General features: G+C 34.6%; 1 protein-coding gene across 4 annotated transcripts in view; it reads right to left on the minus strand.

Annotated features, from left to right (window-relative positions):
* CCSER1 (coiled-coil serine rich protein 1) overlaps positions 1–21,133 on the minus strand; it is a 1,309,738-nt gene that overhangs the window by 598,406 nt on the left and 690,199 nt on the right. Inside the window, exon 10 of one of the 4 annotated variants that reach the window (XM_058719577.1) lies at positions 17,442–17,583. The exons of the other annotated variants lie outside the window; for them this stretch is intronic. Coding sequence (XP_058575560.1) covers positions 17,524–17,583 — 60 coding nt within the window. The 3' untranslated portion in view covers positions 17,442–17,523. Of the gene's footprint in view, positions 1–17,441; positions 17,584–21,133 lie in introns of those variants that run through there. 4 annotated transcript variants of the gene reach the window in all.

Raw genomic sequence — 21,133 nt, forward strand, 5'->3', positions numbered from 1 at the left:
AATGTTAATTGGGGTCCTATGGAATAGTCTCTCAATGAAATCAAAGCATTATCGCTGCTTTTTGCACCCTTCCGGTAAGCACTCTTCTATCACTGTACCTGGCAGAGAGGTGTGGTGTGATAATGGGCTCAGTCTCTGTTGTCAGACTAACATGGGGCACACTTAGTACTTGTTGTGAAATCAGGCCAGTTATTTATCTTCTCTAAACCACCATGTTTTTGTCTATAGAGCAGGAATAATGAATGTTATTATTCATTAGGGGTACTGAATGAGGTGAAAACACCACAGAGTGGAAATTACAGTTGTTTTGCTTACTGGGTATGCCCAACACCTACACAGGTAACTGGCATATAACATACTCATTACATATTTTGTCAAATAAATGAATGTATGAAATGCATGGCATTCAGCTTACTGCACTGTAATGATTTGTTTCCCCAACTATATCACATGAGAACTAAACATATAACTGCAGGAAGACATTTAACTATAATTTGTGTACTCAGAATGCTGCGCTTCACCCCCTGTAGTGACAATAATCATGACCACACACTCCCTTATTTACTACAATGTTTTCTGATTTTCCAGTGGTTACTATACTTAACCAGTTGGAGAATACGATATTCTTTCAAGTTAAATTTTCACTTATGTGTTTTTTGTGTTATTCAGGCCTATTTAATTATTGTTTTATTCTTATTGAAGTTGAAGGCATTTTTAAATGTCTGATGGGACTAAACAGGGTTAAACTGGGTTCCTATGCAGCACAGCTGTTCATATAAACAGACATAAAATGTGTTATTTACATACAGAAATAAGAGAATATAGAAAAGTGAGCAGAAAATATTGAAAAGCACTAAGTGTGCCTGTGTCTGATACTCAGAGGTATTTCATAAGTATCTCTTCTCTTCCCCTATAAAAATCTGTAAAATAATCCTAGAAATCAATAAGCTGATAGGAAATCTCGAATTGTGCTAAAGTACATGATATTTCTGAAATTACCACATCTCACAGTAGACATGTTTGTTATGGTAATTATAACAACATTAAAAGGCATTGTGACTGCACCTATGTATTCTGACAATCTCTACTCATTTGTGGTTGGTTGGTATGTCATTTTATATGATTTTATGTCCCAGGGCTCAACACATTTTAAGCTAGCAAACATTTGCTAAATAATATTTTAAAAATAATGTCAATTCATACAAATCATGATTTCTTAGGAGAGTTTGGTTGATGAATCAAACTTATAGTCAACCCAATATTCTAAGTATTTCACCTCATTCTATTTTATTATTTTTTTTTTTTAGTTAAAATTAAGTAGAATGGAGACTAGAGACCTCTTTGGGCAGACAAAAAGTTCACATAAATTAGAACTAAATCTATCTCATTTCATAACCATAACTGAAACTTAAACCTAGGTTATTTCTTGTAAATGCCTCTGAAAGTATAAAAGAAACTTAAGTCAACCTTCCCCAAAATGGTATGAAATAGTCAACCAATCTCCTGCCATCTGGAAACATCTATTGTAATAACCAATTGTTGTAAACAACCTCATTTTCACTTTTAAGCCATCCTATAACTTCATACCATGGCGCTTCACAGCAGTCTTTGAATTTGAAGGCTCCCAGTTTACAAACTGTTCTTATATGCACCATAAACTCTTATTAAATACTGTTTATTGATTTAGTGGTTTTATTTTTGCTTTTTTTGACACTTCTAACGCATAAAAATTGCTTAAGAATGTCAAAATCTATGTTTTAAAACTTGGGAAATTAATTACTGATGAACAGTGGGAATTAGCATCTTTTTAAATTTTGTGTAGTTAAAATCCTATTGATAAGATTTGAAATCATGACAGTAAAACACAGACTGAAAATGCTTCTACTATTTACAAATTTTCTTTTCATCCTGTATAAATATTTTAAAAGTATAAATGTGAATAAAATTCTGAGAACACAAAATGTTTTTCTAACATTTTGATTAATGCTTTCTTCCAACTTACATAATTATTTTCTAATAATTTATTCTGATAATAGATTTTAAAAAGATCATCCTAAAAATATCAGAATCCTAATTTAGTATATATACATATATATTGTAATTATTTTTAGACTAAACTGAAAGTGGGGCACCTGGGTGGCTCAGTAGGTTGAGCATCCACTTTGGCTCAGGTCATGATCTCATGGCTCAGAAGTTCAAGCCCTGCATCGGGCTCTGTGCTGACAGCTTAGAGCCTGGAGCCTGCTTTGGATCTGTGTCTCCCTCTCTCCCTGCCCCTCCCTCCCTCACGCTCTGTCATTCTCTCTCACAAAAATAAACATTAAAAAATAAAATTTAAAAAAATTGAAAAAAAACTGAAAGTAAGTGACAGCTTTGGTAATGCTACCATACTAACATAATGAATGTTGACCTATTTGTCTTATGATGAAAATAGTTTGAACCAATTAGTATAGTAGGAATCAGCAAATTAATAATGGGCTGGAAGTAAATAATGCCAAGAATTTCACTTTATACTAAGTGGTAGGAAAACACATTTAGAAAGATGAAGCTTGATTTGCTTACATATGAAAATTCCCAAAGACACTTTTCTCATTAAGTAAAAAATGTGAATCATGTACCATGAGAATTGAGTGAGACCATGTTTTTTATATCATAAAGGTTGAAAATATGATACATGATTTAGGAGAAAATATGGAAAGCCTTTAACACTAAATTAGAGGGCAAAAAACTTACATGAAATCTATTTGTTTTGGTTGAGGCAAATTATCTATTTCTAGATAAAGCATAACATATTGTTTGGGAACAAGAAAGCCATTTTTGTTCACACATTTAAATGTTATACTTGTCACTGAAAATCTCCAGAGATATTTACAGAAGAAAAATGTGCCTAATGATAAGGTTGTAAGGAGGTAAATGACTAAAAAATGTTAGAATAACATTGTCACCATGAATTATTCTGACAAGTACAATACTAATACTTAGAAATACATTGTGAAGTAGCTTTGAAAAAACTCTATTATAGATATGGGGATGATCATTTATTTAAAAAATAAAGTTAGAATAAGTTGAAATAAGGCTGAGATAACATCAACACATCCTAAGCAAATCAGTAGACTGTTGATTATAAGCAGAAATATTTTTATAAAAAATAGAAATATTTGAAAAACTAATGGAAAGATTGCAACATACCTGAAGAATATGGTGTAAGTAATATGTTTATGTCATATCTTAAAAACTGAGATAGCATTACGTACATGTGACATTTTAAGGAGAAGGTATTCACAGGTTTACAAATTTTTGAATTAAGTTTTTCTCAAAAACTGATGGAATCAAAGGATTTTTATGTCAGCATATTTACCAAATGATAATTTTCACATTTTAATTAAAAGCAGATTAGTTCAGGGGTCCCTGGGTGGCTCAGTAGGTTAAGCATCTGACTCTTGGTTTCAGCTCAGGTCATGATCTCACAACCTACTATGATATCAGAAAGACCCTGCGCTGGACCCTGCACTGACAGCACAGAGCTTGCTTGGGATTCTCTCTCTCTCCTTCTCTCACTGCTCTTACCCTACTGGTGCTCACTCTTTCTCTCTCAAAATAAGAACAAACATTAAAAAAAAAAAAAAAAGATTAGTTCAGAAAAAAGTACAATAGGCATTGGTGCTGTTTGTCAGTGTTTTTTGGTTTTCCCACTTCTGGGCACATGGTTGGTGGGTGTTTGCTGCCCCCTTACCTATGACCATATGACTCACTTTGTTTTGACCAATAAGATGTGAGAAGTGTTATGAGCCACTTCTGAATGGAAATTTAATATCTGATGTACAATTTGTGACTTACTCTCTTTCCCTCAAAGGCTGCAACATAACATACAAAGATTGTTCCACTAAACTGAGTCTTACAGTGAGGGCAGGCAGGTGCCTGTTGGCCAGCAATAGATGTATAGCTTAAGTGAGCAATCAATTCATCAATATATGATGTTAAAGTCACTAATATTTGGGAATTGTTGTTTCTTCAGCATAACCATGGATTCAGTTTATTTCACTCTATTTGGGGGGCTGTACAGTATAATGATGAAGGATCTATATTCTGGAATCAAGACTGCTTGGATTCATATCCCAGATTCATCACCATGTATTTGATATTAACTTGGGAATTTTATGTCAACTTGTTATGCCTCGATTTCCTCCCATATAAAATGAGAATAACAATAGAATCTATCTTGTTTTGTTTAAGATTAGATGAGTCAACACACACAGAGCACTTAAACGTTTACTTGGCATGTAGTAGTACCTAATAAATATTAGCCATTATTCTTTCCATCTAAAAGAACTCTAGCACCTTGCATTTGCTTATGATTGTAATGTCACTATAACTGTTTATAATTATCATTTTAAAAATGAAATGTGATAGCTGCCTTATTAGAATTTTAGTTTTATTGTCTGTTTTTAGAAGCATCACACTCCAGAATGATGCATATATGCTATTTCTCTATTAAACAGAATATTTGATTTATAATCATATTATCTCTTCTAATTCTGATAAAGAAGAGTGAGTACAATATGAGAGCAATGATACCAATACTATTAGCCATCATCATTTGGAACATATTTATTTTACCCTGGTATTAGTAGACCAGCATATTCCCAGGGACAGCAGCACAAGTAGACTCAGCATGAGTGACAGAAAGCATTGTGGACTAAGACTCTGAAGACTAACCCTGTGGTTGGGAGGCAGCTTTGCCCCCTTCAGCTTCGCCCCCTTCAGCTTCTCAGTCCCTGTTACGGTTTTCCAACACTTTTGCTACCCTGAAAATCACTGTTGTAAAGCCTACTGACATCAGCTCTTGAGAGTCTAGACACTTAGAGAACAAAGAATATGAATACAACTCTCTTTAGTACCCCTCTTAGGCCCATAAGGATTTACATTTCAATTCTGAATATAGTTGAGCATGTCTTTGCTCTGTAAAACAAAAGAAAACAAAACAAAAACCAAACAAACATACAGAACCTGAAAATAGTACTTCAGTCTACACTCTGATAAGTGTTCTGTCGTGACTTTGGACAAGTAAACATTTTGAATCCATTTTCTGTTAAGTTGTGTAAGTACATCTGTAAAGCAAGGAGGATGAATTAAATTACCTCTAACCACCCCTCCACCCACCCCCCGCATTTTTAAAGAGGACTGAAAAATCCTATACAATACATTCTATATTTTAAAGAGCTAATACCTCACTTGGGGTGATAAGAGTAGCACACATGAAATAGCCACGGATAAATTCAAGTATTCCATGATTCACCTACAAGGCTATAGAGAAGTGTGTTTTAAAGTGCAGGTTCTGGGTCTGGCAGACCTATGCTTAAATGTAGCTTAGTAACTTTCTAGTTGTGTGATTTGGGCAAGTTACTTAATTTCGGTGTATTTCAGTTTTCTTGCTTGCAAAGGATACCACATAGGAATAGCTAGCTCACAGACTTTTATGAGGATTAAAACATTTAAAATATGTAAAGCCTTTAGAACAGCACTTGACACACAGAGCCAAAAATGTTAGCCATCAGTGAACTATAGAGGGCTTTAAAGAAGATAGAATTCAATTATGCCTAAGGAAGCCAGGTTATATGCTGCGGTGGAATAGGGAAAATAAAATTTGTTTTCTTCTTCATATGACAAAGCAAGAGAGAAGACATAGCTCTACTGGTTCAGGGAATGATGTAAGTAAAGGCACTGAGACTTGTGACTAGAAATAACACATTCTGTTTGTGAAACAGCAGGAAAACATACAAATCACGCTGCAAATGTTAGATTCAGTTTTTCTTATATGTGTTTTCTCTTAAGAGAATTTTCTACTGTACTTTTTGATACAAACTAAGTGGGAGAAAATGAAGTATAAAAAGGATAGACACTTTATAGGAATAAAACTATATCCAAAACATATTGTATTTTATATTCAGTAAAATATATAATGAGGTATATATATCATAACTAGAAGAACACAAAGAGAGCATATACTCTATTCTAATTAACTGAATGCATTACTGCTCCAGTGTAATTTTGTATAAATAGCAAATGGAAACAAAAAATAAAATGAGTAAATACTTATAATTTTAAATATGATATATAAGGTTAAAAAATGGACTATTCTCTTATTTTATAAAATAAAATTTTATAAAATAAAATTTTGTTTTATTTTATAAAAACATCCAGAATGTTTTTAAAAGTAACTTTTGTTTTTTAATTTTTTTTTAGTATAGTTGACCCACAATGTTATCTTTGTAAAGGAATTTTACTTTTTTTCTCCAACTGAATCATGAAATTCTTGACTTTCAAAAATTGCAATTCTTGAAAGCTTGCCTTAAGTGAGAAATAAAAGGAAACAAAAAGTAATCTCCAAGAAAAGCAATCTTCTATCTCTTGCCTCAAACTGTGTTTTGAAACATTCAAAACACAGATGAAAAACCAAATATATAACTGCAATCTTGGTCAGATACACTTTTTTTTTTACAAGGCATTTTTTTAACAATTAAAAAGAAATGAAAATTCCAGGAGACTGGGTTGACCATTCCATTCCAATCGAATATCACTCTCAGAATAATTGGTGGGAATGGAACAGGTGAGGAGGAGGAATTAAAGCAACTGACTTTTCTCCACAGAAGGAAAAGAGGGAAGTAACCTTGTCTAATTGCACGGACATGAAAACTAAATCTCCAGAAAAATAACCTAATAATACTTCCTGGGAAAAGTGTCTTTATATATGGAGTTTTTAATAGAGGTCCCTGATTAAGGATTGATTTGAGAAACAAATTTCAAAATCTATGGATTTATGAGCACAGCTCCCTTTGAAAAATGTCATTGTTGGAATATAAAATAGAGATGTTTCATGGATGAAACATTCTTTCTTCCCTGTGTGGTAATTCGACAAAACCTCATTTAGATATCTGATCTTTTTATTCTGGACCAGAGAGTGGGTGTTCAGTGTGAGATGAAAGAGTTTGGAGAGCTGTCCCTCTTTCATCTGAGCTTTTTTTGTCAAAACCTTTCAAGTAATTAGTAAAGCTTGATATTGGGTAAGATCTATGATTTGTACTGGTCTAAATGGACAGTCTGATCCTTTGTGTTAGCTTATCAGATATTGCATATTCTTTTTCATTAAAAACCAACAATAAATTTCTAATGGATAATGTATATGTGAAATTCTACTAGATGCTTTCTACTTTTTATATCAAATTAATTTTTAAAAAAATCGGGAGGTTTCTAAAGCTCACCTTCTGGTAACAGAGCATTAGAAAAACAATATTTAGTATCAATTTATGCATATATAAATGTTTATTCATTCTGTATTTCCATTAATGAAATGGATAGGGTAGCTTTTAAGATATTCGTCATTAATTTTTAGGGTCCTGTTCTTTAAAAAAAGTTTTGTTAATGTTTATTCATTTCTGAGAGACAGAGAGAGACAGAGCATGAGTGGGGACAGGCAGAGAGAGAGGGAGACACAGAATCTTAAGTAGGCTCCAGGCTCCGAGCTGCCAGCACAGAGCCCGATGCAGGGCTTGAACCCACGAACCGGGAGATCATGACCTGAGGCAAAGTCGGACGCCCAACTGACTGAGCCACCCAGGTGCCCCTAAGGTCCTATTCTTAAAATTCATGTAGCTACAACCAAATGGCAGTCAGATGATAGAGATCTCCAGCAACATAAATCATAAAATTGTGTAAAAATTTTATTAAAGTATAAATTGAACATTAAATAAACAACAACACAATAACTTCTTAAAACATATTATACAAACCATGAGGTAAATAAAATTAAAATTTGTGTAGAATATTTATTACTAAATGAAGTTACTTGTTCTTTTAAGTTGACTCTGCTATCTTTAGTGGGAAAAGGTACAAATAAATCTCCTTCCAGGTCAGAAATCTTGCCAGCCCTATGAAGAAGAAACTTCCCTGAAGAACCTGAGTAGGAGGGCATGACATCTATTCCCTCTCCACAGACATTATATTCAAAATTTATGAATACACAAGCCTTTCAGGTTGTTATCAAAGTTCAAGTTATTGGCTATTTTTCCTCACAGGGGGAAAGAATATTGCATATCATAATGGTAATTACTGTTCCACCCCCCCCCCCAAAAGTACCAAGGGGCAGAGATTTATTTTAGAAATAATAATCATACATAACATGGTATAATATGGCAAGACAGGAAGACCCTGAATTTACTTCCTCCACAGACACAACACATCTAAGCCTATTTATAGAGCAATTCCTCCTGAAAAACAGAGGGCTGACTGAACAAAAGATAGAACACACAGAGAGAATGGCAATAGAGACAAAGATGTGGTAATGAAGGGAACTCCCACCTCCAACACTCCTGGAAATGCAGGGGGAGGGATACCACTGAGGGGACTGGGAGCAGATCTGTCTGCCCTGGGCACAGAAAAGAAGCCATAGTGTAAAAGAGCAGCTAGTGTTTAAAATATGCAGCCTTAGAACTCCCACCAGAGAGAGGGGGGAGCTGCTGGAACACTATGGTTTACATGCATCCTATACCTTGATAGGGCAGATGGCAACAGGGTCCAGGCACCATACTCAGCCTGCCACCTTAGCAAGACCCAGGCCTCTAGCCTACACCAGCCCCAGATACCTTGGAGCTCAAACAAACAAGCAAGCAAACAAACAAAAAACATAGTTTAAAGCAAACAAACAAAAAAATTAGAATATAGAAGAATGAGACCCAGAACCATACCAAATGGAGGGGGAGCTACTGGAACTTTCTCTGGTTTGGCGGGGGTAGGGGCATAGTGAGCACCATGGTTTATGTTCCCCTTCCACCTTGATAGCATGGACAGGAGCATGGTCTGGGTACTCTAACTAACCTACCACCTCAGTGAGCCCTCGGTCCCTGGACCACACCAGCCCCAGCTATCCCACCAAGCCAGCCCCAGTGTGGCAGACATAGGGACACCCCTTTTCAGCACTCACTACAGCACTGTCACATCAGGGTGACACAGGTTCAAAGCACTATGGAACACTCCAGACCTGTACCACTTTAGATCCAGACAGCTTGCTAGGGCACCTCCAGCACAGAGTGCCCCAAGACCTCCTGATTCACACCTGCTTTTTGGCTCCAGATGCCTCACCTAGGTGTCCGCAGCACTGTGTACCCTAGGATACCCCAGTTTGCAAACACTTCAGCTTCATTTACCCTGCCATGCTCCCACTGCATGGAAAGCCCAGGGAGCATCCTGGTCCATGCTCATTTCATCTTTGGCTGCCCTGCCAGGGTGTTCTCTGCACAGAGATCCCAGAGACTGTCCAGTCTCATGCCTACTTCAGCTCCACCCAACCAAGGCAGCCTCAGCACAGAATGCCCTGCAACACCAGCCCATGACAATCACAACAGATCATTCCATCCCAAAACAGCAGAATGCACATTCTTTTCAAGTACACATAGAACATTTTCCGGAAGAGATCACATATTAGGCCACATAAAAAAGTCACATTGATTTAAGAAAATTAAAGTCATGTCATGCATCTTTCCCAGCCACAATGGCATGAAACTGGAAATCAATCAGAAGAAAACATAAATGGAAAAAACACAAACACACGGAAGGTAAACAACATGCTATCAAACAACCAACAAAGAAATCAGAAGAAAATTAAAAAAAAAAAATACATGGAAACAAATGAAAATGAAAACACAATGGTCCAAACCTCAAAAAATAAGAAAATGTTCTCTTTTTTTTTTTTAGAGTTTTTTTTAATTTATTTTGAAAGAAAGTGAGAGGAAGTGGGTGAGGGGTAGAGAGGAGAGAAAGAGAATCTCAAGCAGGCCCCGCACTATCAGTGTGCACAGCCCAATGCAGGGTGGAACTCATGAACTGTGAGATCACGACCCGATCCTAAATCAAGAGTCACATGCTTAACCAACTGAGCCACTCAGGTGCCCCAAACAAGAAAAATTTCAAATGAACAATTTAATTTGAAGGAACTAGAAAAAGAAAAAAAAAAAAAGCCCAAGAACAGTAGAAGGAAGGGAATAATAAACATAACGCTCTGATAAACATATCAGAGCATAAATAAATGAAACAGAGATGAAAGAAAGAAAAAGAAAAGAAAGAAAGAAAGAAAAGAAAGAAAGAAAGAAAGAAAGAAAGGAAGGAAGAGGGAGGGAGGAAGGAGAAAAGATAAAAAAAAATAAGAGTTGGTTTTTTGAATTGATAAACAAAATTTGTAAACATTTAGCCAGACTCATCAAGAAAAAAAGAGAAATTTGGGGCGCCTGGGTGGCTCAGTCGGTTAGGCGGCCGACTTTGGCTCAGGTCACGATCTCGCGGTCCGTGAGTTCGAGCCCCGCGTCGGGCTCTGTGCTGACAGCTCAGAGCCTGGAGCCTGTTTCGGATTCTGTGTCTCCCTCTCTCTGACCCTCCCCCGTTCATGCTCTGTCTCTCTCTGTCTCAAAAATAAATAAATGTTAAAAAAAAAATTAAAAAAAAAAGAGAAATTATTCAAATAAATAAAATCAGAAATGAAATGAAAGAGAAGTAACAATTGGCACCACAGAAATACAAAGGATTTTAAGAGAACTCAATGAAAAGTTATATACCACAAAACTGAACTAGAAAAAAAATGGAAAAAGTTACTAGAAATGTACAATCTCCCAAAATTAAATGAGAAAGAATGAGAAAATATGAACAGACCAATTACTAGTAACAGAATTGAGCTGGTCATCAAAAAATTACCACAAACAAGAGTCCAGAATCAGATGGATTCACAGGTAACTTATAACAAACATTTAAAGAAGAGTCAATACCTACTTTTCCTCAAACTATTCCAAAAGGTAGAAGAGGAAGGAAAGCTTCCAAACCTATTCTATGAGGCCAGCATTACCCTCATACCAAAAACACAAAGACACTACAGGCCAATAACCCTCATGAACATACATGCAAAAATCCTCAACAAAATGTTGGCAAATCACATTCAATAATTCATTAAAAAATTATTCACCATGATCAAATAGGATTTACACCAGCTGATCCAAATCTATAAACCAATTAACACCAAAATGAAAGATAAAAATCATATGATGATCTCAATAAATGTAGAAAATCATTAGACAAAATTCAACATTCATTCCTGATAAAAACCCTCAACAAAATGGAGTTAGAAGGAACACACCTCAACATGATGAAAGCTGTATGTGAAAACTACACAGCTAACATCATACTCCATGGAGAGAAGCTGAGAAAATTTTCTCTATGGTCAGGAACAAGAGAAAGATGTCCACTTTTACCATTTTTTAAAAATTTTTTTTAATGTTTATTTATTTTTGAGACAGAGAGAGACAGAGCATGAACGGGGGAGGGTCAGAGAGAGGGAGACACAGAATCTGAAACAGGCTCCAGGCTCTGAGCTGTCAGCACAGAGCCCGACGCGGGGCTCGAACTCACGGACTGCGAGATCATGACCTGAGCCGAAGTCGGCCGCTTAACCGACTGAGCCACCCAGGTGCCCCCACTTTTACCATTTTTATTCAAATAGTCTTAGAAGTCCTAGCTACAGCCATCAGACCACAAAAAGAACTAAAAGTCATCTAAATTGGTAAAGAAATTTGAACTGTCTCTAGTTGCCAATGGCATGATACTATACATACAAAATCCTAAGGTATCTACCTAAAAACTATTAGAAATAATAAATGAAATCAGTAACGTTTCAGGACACAAAATTCAGTTGCATTTCTATACACTAACAACAAAGTAAAAAAAGAAAAATCAAGAAAACAATTCCATTTACAATTGCACCAAAAATAATACCTAGAATAAACTTAACCAAGGAAGTGAAAGACCTATACTCTGAAAATTATAAAACACTGATGAAAGCAATTCAAGATGACATAAAAACAAAATGAAAAGATCTACTATTCTCATGGATTGGAAAAATTACTATTGTTAGGATGTCCATAGTAACCAACGCAGCCTACAGTTCAATGTAATAAATATCAATAGCATTTTTACAAAAGCAGAATAGTCCTAATATTTGTATGAAACCACAGAAGACCTTGAATAGCAAAAGCCACCCTGAAAAAGAACAAAGCTGGAGGTATCACAAATCCAGATGCCAAGACATATTACTCAGCTGTAAAAATCAAAACAGAATAGTGCTGGCACAAAAACAGACATAGATCAATAGAACAGAATAGAGAGTACGGATATAAAACCATGCTTATATGGTCAAATAGTCTACAACAAAGGACGCAAGAACATACACTAGGAAAAAGATGGTCTGAAAAACTAGTCAGCTATATGCAAATGAAGAGACTGGATCATTTTCTTACATCACACACAAAAACTCAAAATGGAGGTGCGTGGTTGGCTCAATCAGTAGAGTATGCAACTTTCAATCTTTGGGTTGTGAGTTCAAGCTCAAAATTGGATGTGGAGATTATTTAAAAATAAAATCTCAGGGGTGCCTGTGACTCAGTTGGTTAAGCATCCGACTCTTGATTTCAGCTCAGGTCATGATCTCATGGTTTGTGAGATTGAGCCCTGCATTGGGCTCTGCATTGACAGTATGGAGACTGCTTGGGATTCTCTGTCTTCCCCTCTCTCTGCCCCTCCCCACTTCAAAATAAATATTTAAAAATAAATATCTTTAAATAAATAAATAAATAAATAAATAAATAAATAGCAAAATAAAACTCAAATGTATTAAAGACCCAAATGTGAGTTGTGAAGCCATAAAACTCCTAGAAGAAACAGAGGCAGTAATTTCTTGGACATCAGCCATGGAAACATTTTTGTGGATATATCTCCTCAAGCAAGAGAAATAAAAGCAAGATAATTTTTAAGTGTATTTATTTATTTTGAGAAAAAGAGAGAGAGTGGGAAGATAGAGAATCCCAAGCATGCCCTGCACAGGCAGCTCAGAGACCAACTTGGGGCTTAAACTCACGAACCATGAGATCATGACCTGAGCCAAAACCAAGAGTCAGATGCTTAACCAACTAAGCCACCCAGGCAACTGCAAAAATGAAATATCGGGATTACATTATAAAAAAGCTTTTTAAAAAAAAATGTTTATTTTAAAAGAGAGAGAGAGAAAGAGAAAGACTGAGCTACTCAGGCACCCCTAAAAGTTTTGCACAGCAAAAGCAATCCTCAACAAAATGAAAAGGTAACCTACTCAATGTTAGAAGATATTCATAAATGATATATCCTATAAAAGGTTAATACCCCCAGTATATCAAGAACTTATACAACTCAATACCCCCAAAAAATCGAATTAAAAATAAGCAGAGATCTGATTAGAGATCTTCCAAAGGAGGCAAACAGATGGCCTACAAACACAGGAAAAAATGCCCAACATCATTAATTATCTTGGAAATGCAAATCAAAACCACATTGAAATATTATCTCATACCTGTCAGAATGGCTAGAATCAAAAAGGCAAGAAATAGCAAGTGTTGGTGAGGATGTGGAGGAAGCAACCCTTATGCATTGTTGGTGGGAATGTAAATTGGGGCAGCAACTGTGGAAAACAGTATGGAGGTTACTAAAAAAATTAAAAATAGAAGTTTATACCTGAAACTACTATAACAGTATGTTAACTGAAATTAAAATAAAATAAAATAAATAAAAATAGAAATGTCTTATGACCCAGTAATTCTACTACTCGGTATTTACTCAAGGAAAACAAAAACATTAATTGAAAAGATACATGCACTTCTATGTTTACTGCAGCATTATTTACCATACTCAAGATATGGAAGCAACCCAGTGTCCATCAACAGATGCATGGGGAAAGATGTGCTACACACACACACACACACACACACACACACACACACACACACACACTGGAATATTACTTGAACATAAAAATAATGGGATCTTGCTATTCATGACAACAAGGATAGACCTGGAGCATATCATGCTAATTGAAATAAATCAGACAAAGAAAAACAAATACAATATAATTTCACTTGTATGTGGAATCTAAAACACAAAACAAATGAATAGGCAAACAAAAAGAAACAGACCCATAAATACAGAGAACTGATGGTTCCCAGAAGGAAAGGGGGGGATAGGCAAAATGGATAAAGGGGAGTGGGAGATATAGCTTTTCAGTTATGGAATGAATATATCACTGGAATAAAAGGTACCACATACAGAATATAATCAGTGGTATTGTAATAGCATTGTATGGTGACAGATGGTCGTTACAATTGTGGTGAGCACAGCATAACATATAGAGTTGTTAAATCACTAAGTTATACACCTGAAACTAATGTAACATTTTTTGTCAACTATAGTTCAAGAAAAAAAAATGTTAAGATAGCATAGAACTACATTTAGAGTTCCTGTAGGAACATATAGGCAAAAAAATACAACATTAAAAGCATCCTTTTTTAAAATTTGACATTTCCACCTCTAGCAGCAAGTTAAACATGGGAAAAAAAGTACATTTTGTTTTCTAAATAAACAGAACTTCAAAACAACATCAAATTTAGGTAATTATGAAAAATGTTACCATTTTGAAAACTTTAGCAAGGAAGTTATGTGTGTCATAACAAAATCTTACGTGTGTAATAACATACTTATTTTAGACTCTTCATTAAAAAAATACAAACAGCTATATGTCATAAATCTAACTGGGAATAAGTTACCTACATTTTTTTAAAGAGGTGAACAGTTTTAATATTTTTTGTTTTATTTGTTTGTTTATTTATTTATTTTAGAGAGAGAGAGACAGAGAGAGAGAAAGAGTGTGTGTGAGAAGGGGAGAAGGGCAGAAGGAGATGGAGCAAAAGAATCTCAAGTAGTTTCCACAGTCAGTGCAGAGCCAGCACGGGGCTCAAACCCAAAACCCTGGGATTATGACCTGAGCCAAAATTAAGAGTCAGAAGCTCAACCAACTGAACCAACCAGGCAGGCGCCCTTAAGTTGCCTATATTTTAAAATATGATAAATAAAAAAATTTAACATGCATATATTACAGAGCATGACAAATTAAATTTTCATGATTTAAAATATAGATAAAATGTGTTAATAAAACTATTTTCTTGCTCATATGTTATACATGTTAAAGAATTAGGTATTCACATAGTCAAGATTTATCATCACAATTATTCCTATCCATAATGTATATTTCAGAGAAATCTATCTTTAATAATGCATAATGTATACACAATATACAATTATCTATATATCTGTAAATGTAATCCATGTATAATATGTATTGAGTTTTGTCATTATAAAATCCACCAGTATTCTGAAGTCAAAAAAATAAAACAAAATTCTTTTGATATGGAAAACCTGAGCATAATCTATGACTTTGATATCATTAGAATAGTTACATGAACTTGAGAAAGCTCATACTCTTCAAATTCCACTTTCCTTATTAGGAAATGAAACATAATTAAGCTTATCATTCTCTTATTTTGAGTTAGCAACTGTTAGAGTATTTCAGGCACTCAGGAGTCATAGTTCAACATAATGCTTCCTTTCATCAATATACACTGTTGTACTATTTTCAATGGTCAGATATACTCTGATGCCTGTCATCAAATACCAATCTTAGCTTTGCAACACCCTGGGGTATAGTACAGTAAGTACAATGGTTCTTGCACATTTTTCTAAAAACACTTTCAATGTAATCAAATAAACACATTTTAATAAAGTAAAATTATTAACTATAAACATGCTCATTAATGTATACTCAGCCCAAGTTCCATTAAGAGAAAAAGGGAGAGAATGAAAGAACAGTTTCATTTCCTTGGCCGACATCCAAGGAAGCAACACTGAAACGTCTCACTAGTGTTAAAAAACAATCTTGAAATTGTACGATTTAAGTGACCATTTTGTCTGTGTGGACAGTTTCTGCTACATTGCTTGTAGGGAAAAAAGTAATTTTCTTCATTGACTTAATCTGGAATCCAGTTAATAATACAAGTTTTTCTTTTCTTTGCATCTTAGTCAAAATATCATTAAATTCTTTCTTCTTATTTAAAATGATATTGATCATTCAAGTTGATAAAAATCTTTACCAGGTGAGTGCTTTATTGTAGGTGATGGGGTTTCTTACTTTATCTACATTTAAAGGTTTCAAATATAAAATAAGGCCATAAAAAGGAAGAGATAAGAATAGGATTACAAAATAAACTATAGAAAATTGTTAGAGAAACAAAATAGTTCTATCTTAGGTTATAAAAGAATGCATTAAGGGGCAAAGTCAACAAGGACACATACAATGTTTTCAAGTAAATAAATATATTTATAAATTTATTTTAACACCATGGTTTAAAGCCAACATGTGATCATTCATATTACATAATGATTCAAATAATTTAAGACATTTTATAACATATATCTGAATATTACTACCATTAATTATGATTATTTTGTTGTCTGTTTGAAAAAAATATAGAGAACTCCGTAAGACCGGCTTTCCTCTCCTTAGCTCTGTGGCTCTTCTGTTGCCGGGCACCCTGCTCACAACACTGAAACACTTCTGGGCTGTGTCACTTACCCTTGCAATAAACTACAACATTCAAGGGTGCCTTGTTCCACCTGGCCATTTAATAATTAAAGTGAGCTCTTCTAGAAAGGCAATAAACAAAACAAAACACAGAAATCAGGCAGCAAGGCTAAGTCCAGGAGACAAGTGTTCTTTCATGATACATTCAAGAAACTTCCCTTAATATGAGGTCAGTCAGTATCCAATAAACTTTTTTCACATGTTCAGAGATATAAATAGGTTTCTGACTTTCTGTAGTTTGAATAAGACTCATTATGTATTTCATTTGAAGACACCCTGCTTTCATCTTTTGATCTCAATACAAGAGAAACAGAGAGAGAATTTAGTTCTTCAGTAGGAATTATCTCACTAGGATGGGAGAAACTAGTACTGTTTACAAACTTCCCTAATGTGCACAGAATATGTGATGAAATTAAATGAAGACTTGGGGCGCCTGGGTGGCGCAGTCGGTTAAGCGTCCGGCTTCAGCCAGGTCACGATCTCGCGGTCCGTGAGTTCGAGCCCCGCGTCAGGCTCTGGGCCGATGGCTCGGAGCCTGGAGCCTGTTTCCGATTCTGTGTCTCCCTCTCTCTCTGCCCCTCCCCCGTTCATGCTCTGTCTCTCTCTGTCCCAAAAATAAATAAAAAAAAATGTTGGAAAAAAAAAAAATAAAAAAAAATAAATGAAGACTATACCCAGAGAGACAAATGAGATGGATGAAAAGGTTGAACAGAAAATGTGCACTGCCAAGTGGAATGTTACATTTAAAAACCGTTGCATATAATTTTTAAGTAAGCCTATTTTTGTTGTCAAAATACAGTAAGAATAAGGTAGGAATATGTAAAATAAATATTTTATGCGATTGTGTACAAATGCAGAAAATGAAATATTTGGAGTGGAAACTAGCATATTACATGAAATAGCTAACATATGGAATGATGGAAAATTGATTTTATTCAATATTTCACATGTCACAGACTGATGATACATTGCTTATGGTCAAATGATTTAACCTAGGTTGAAATATTTACTGGTTTAAATAAACCTTCAGTGCATGTAGGATTCCACAGGGCCTTGAAAAGAAGAAAACAAAAGTAAATAAATGAATGACTTCAAATTAATGAAATGAAATGAAATTTTTATTTCATATGAAAATTTAAAACATAAACACTTAAAAAAGCAGAGACCAACAAAAAACTGTTTTACTTATGATTTTCTAAGTCAAAATTCCAATTAAAATTTATGAATGTGTATTAGTAATGCTTACAGGTTCCTAACTTCCAATGAAATACATTTTATGCAAGTAAAAGAGGAAAGATCGATTGGCAAAATTCTATTATTTCCTTTGGTTTTGTGAATAAACAAAAACAAAAACAAAAAATAGTTTTACCCAACTCTTTCCTTTATGTATTTCTCAAATAAAATGGCTTAAAGAAAATTACATAATTAAATAATAGGTAAATCTCACATGGCTTTCGTGATATATTTCTAAACCATAGCCACCATCCAAGGTCCTAAACAAAACTCCAACAGAATTTTATCTGCAGCAGTTATTATTATTATTTTAACCTGTATACTTCATTATAGTTTTAAGTGATAGAAATGGAAACGTTTCATAATCTTCCATCTTTTCAACTTCAAAAAAAAAAGAGAAACTCTATTGTGTAGAAAATATATATAAAAAGAAATACATAATCCATGAAGTATAGAATATAGCACTTGCCCCTGAGGAATGTAGAATTTATTTGAATATAAATGAATATAAATAAGAAAGAAGCCTTACTACAAGACTGACATATAACAAGACATCAGTTATATGTCAATACATAAAACTGGTGAGAATTTTTAGAATTTATAGTAACTGCCAACTACAAGATAGTAAGTTATACAGGACTGATAACTGCTGACATAATTCTATGGAAAGAGAAATTACCCCCAGTTTGGGTCCTCACAGTAAGGATATGAAATTGGAGCATGGCTGGAAAACAGAGATCTATTACAGAGGAAGGACATTCCAGATAAAATGGTTAAAAACAAAACTCTAAACAACAGAGACAAGAAATAGCAATTTGTGTTGGTGCAGTTTAAGTAGAATAAAAGGTTTATGTTTGCAACATAAATAGAGAAGGGTTTAATTTCAGCGACTACTGGGGCGCCTGGGTGGCGCAGTCGGTTAAGCGTCCGACTTCAGCCAGGTCACGATCTCGCGGTCCGTGAGTTCGAGCCCCGCGTCAGGCTCTGGGCTGATGGCTCGGAGCCTGGAGCCTGTTTCCGATTCTGTGTCTCCCTCTCTCTCTGCCCCTCCCCCGTTCATGCTCTGTCTCTCTCTGTCCCAAAAATAAATTAAAAAAAAAAACAAACAAAAAACAAAAAACAAAAAAAACGTTGAAAAAAAAAAATTTCAGCGACTATGGGTACTGTTTGAGGAAAGTGAATTTTGTCTTTTAAGCCTTAGTGAATCATTGAGTTTTAAAGTAGGAATACAACACAATGAAAGGGGTGTGTTTGTTGTGGTTTTTTGTTTGTTTATTTGTTTTACAGACTTATGTGTGATGCTATATAGATTTTACCATGTAGAGACTGTAAGTAGGAAGGCAAGATGAAAACCCAGGTGAGGAGGTCTTGAAGCGGCAAGCAGTATTGGAAGGTGACTATTTTCCAAACCCTGATTTCTCCCATCAAGATGCTTGTTCCAGTTTTATGAACAATTGACCTTCATTCAGGTTACAGCTCAAAACAGCACACTCATGTAGTCCCTGATGAGTCTTTCCCAGACACAAGCTCTCCTCTTTACCTGATTCATCTCTTATTCTTGTCTTTCTGCTTATGTGTATCATGACCTTTATCACTGTGTGCAATTCTCTTATTTCTATTTCAAATGTATTGTCTATATTTATCACTGGAATGTGAGGTTTATAAAGAAATTTAACAACAGGCCCCAAAATGGAGTTTCTTTTCCTAAGCCTCACCAGAATTTAATAGCTAACCTAATTTTGGCTTTAGCCTATCCCAGGAGTGGAGTGGAATTTTCAAAAAGTCACTCTGGAATTTCCTGATCTGTACTAGTGACGTAGTCTGCAAGACAAGACCTCCCTGCCCCCTCCCCACCATTACCCCAAGGGAGGGTGACCTTGCCCGATTGTTTGTTTTCTTTAGTTAAAACCTCTTTGTCTACCACTTCCCATTCTGCCTAGAAAAGCCTTCTGTTTGTACAGCTCCTGGAACTCCCTTCTATTTGCTAGATGGGCTACTGCTTGATTAATGAATCACTGAATAAAGCCAATTAGATCTTCAAATTTACTCAATTGAATTTTGTTTTTTAACATTTGTCTATCTCTTGTTCACTGCTACAGTCTCAGTGCCTGGAATGCAGCTTTTTATTTTTATTTTTTAAATGACTGTATAAATGAAAAAGGGTAAAGTAACTTGAGATGAAAGGAACCCCAGGACCATAATTACATGTTACACACAGAAGCAGAAATGTAACTGCCAACCAAACATGTTTAAAAAAAAAAGTCCGCAGAATCATTAAGAATAACAAATGAACATTTGAGTACTTGTTCCCCAAATGCTACTGAGTGAATGAAAGACAGAGGTGATATATTGTTATATTTCTGTATTTCCTAAATCTGGATTCTGTTTTCCAGTGTATTTTAAGCTTCTTAACATTCTTATTTTTAATAAAATTCTAACCCAGTTCTGCCTTTTAATTTTCTAAAAAAAAGTTAGAGTGAAAAAAATATCTTAAGAGGTTGACTATGTTCAGAGGCCCAAATGTTACTAGAATATATGATACTAACATTTCTCTTGCCATAAAAGTTTACAATATTGTAGTACTTGTCATGTGGAGAGGACAAAAAGCCCCAGGACTCCTCTCATTTTTTAGCGAGTGGAACATGGAGAGGACTACAAGAAATACTAAAACTCAACTAATGAGGATAAATGTTTCCCCATGACTTCGCTGTAAGAACAACAAAAACTCGAAAGATACACGTCTTTTTTTACAATGAACTACTCCAGGGATATTGTATATCAAGAAACAGATTAATCACCTTGGGCTTTAAAATGTGATGAACTCAACAGATCATCAAATTTGATAGAAAAAACCCTCCAATATTTAATATTTTCAGAAATTATATTTAAGAACAAAATATCTTAATACTTTGGTTCCTCGAAAATGTCTAAGTTATTTTATTTTGTATAGAGGTAGTGTTGGAAGTTAAATACGTTGTACAAACATAATTTTGTATTCATTATAGCAGTGTGGCAGAGTTTGCTCTTTTAATTATTTACATTATTATTAAATTAAGTCATTATCAAGTTATTAAATAAAAATATATTTCTACAGTGAAATTACAAATTATAAAGGCACATATGTTCATTGTTAAACATGAAAAAGAGAAGCAGAAATAAGAAAATAAAATGTCATACCCCTACCGATCAGAAATGATCACATTGACTTTTGTGTATTTCTTTTCGTTTTTTTTTTTAAACCAAAATGAAACCACACCATACATATATAATATATATGTAATATATATATATATATATTACATATATATTATATATATTTTTTTTAATTACTGGACTTGCTGCTTAGTTTTCTAAGTTAATGGCTTCTAA

The sequence above is a fragment of the Neofelis nebulosa genome, chromosome 3 (assembly GCF_028018385.1).
Source record: "Neofelis nebulosa isolate mNeoNeb1 chromosome 3, mNeoNeb1.pri, whole genome shotgun sequence".
NCBI lineage: Eukaryota > Metazoa > Chordata > Mammalia > Carnivora > Felidae > Neofelis > Neofelis nebulosa.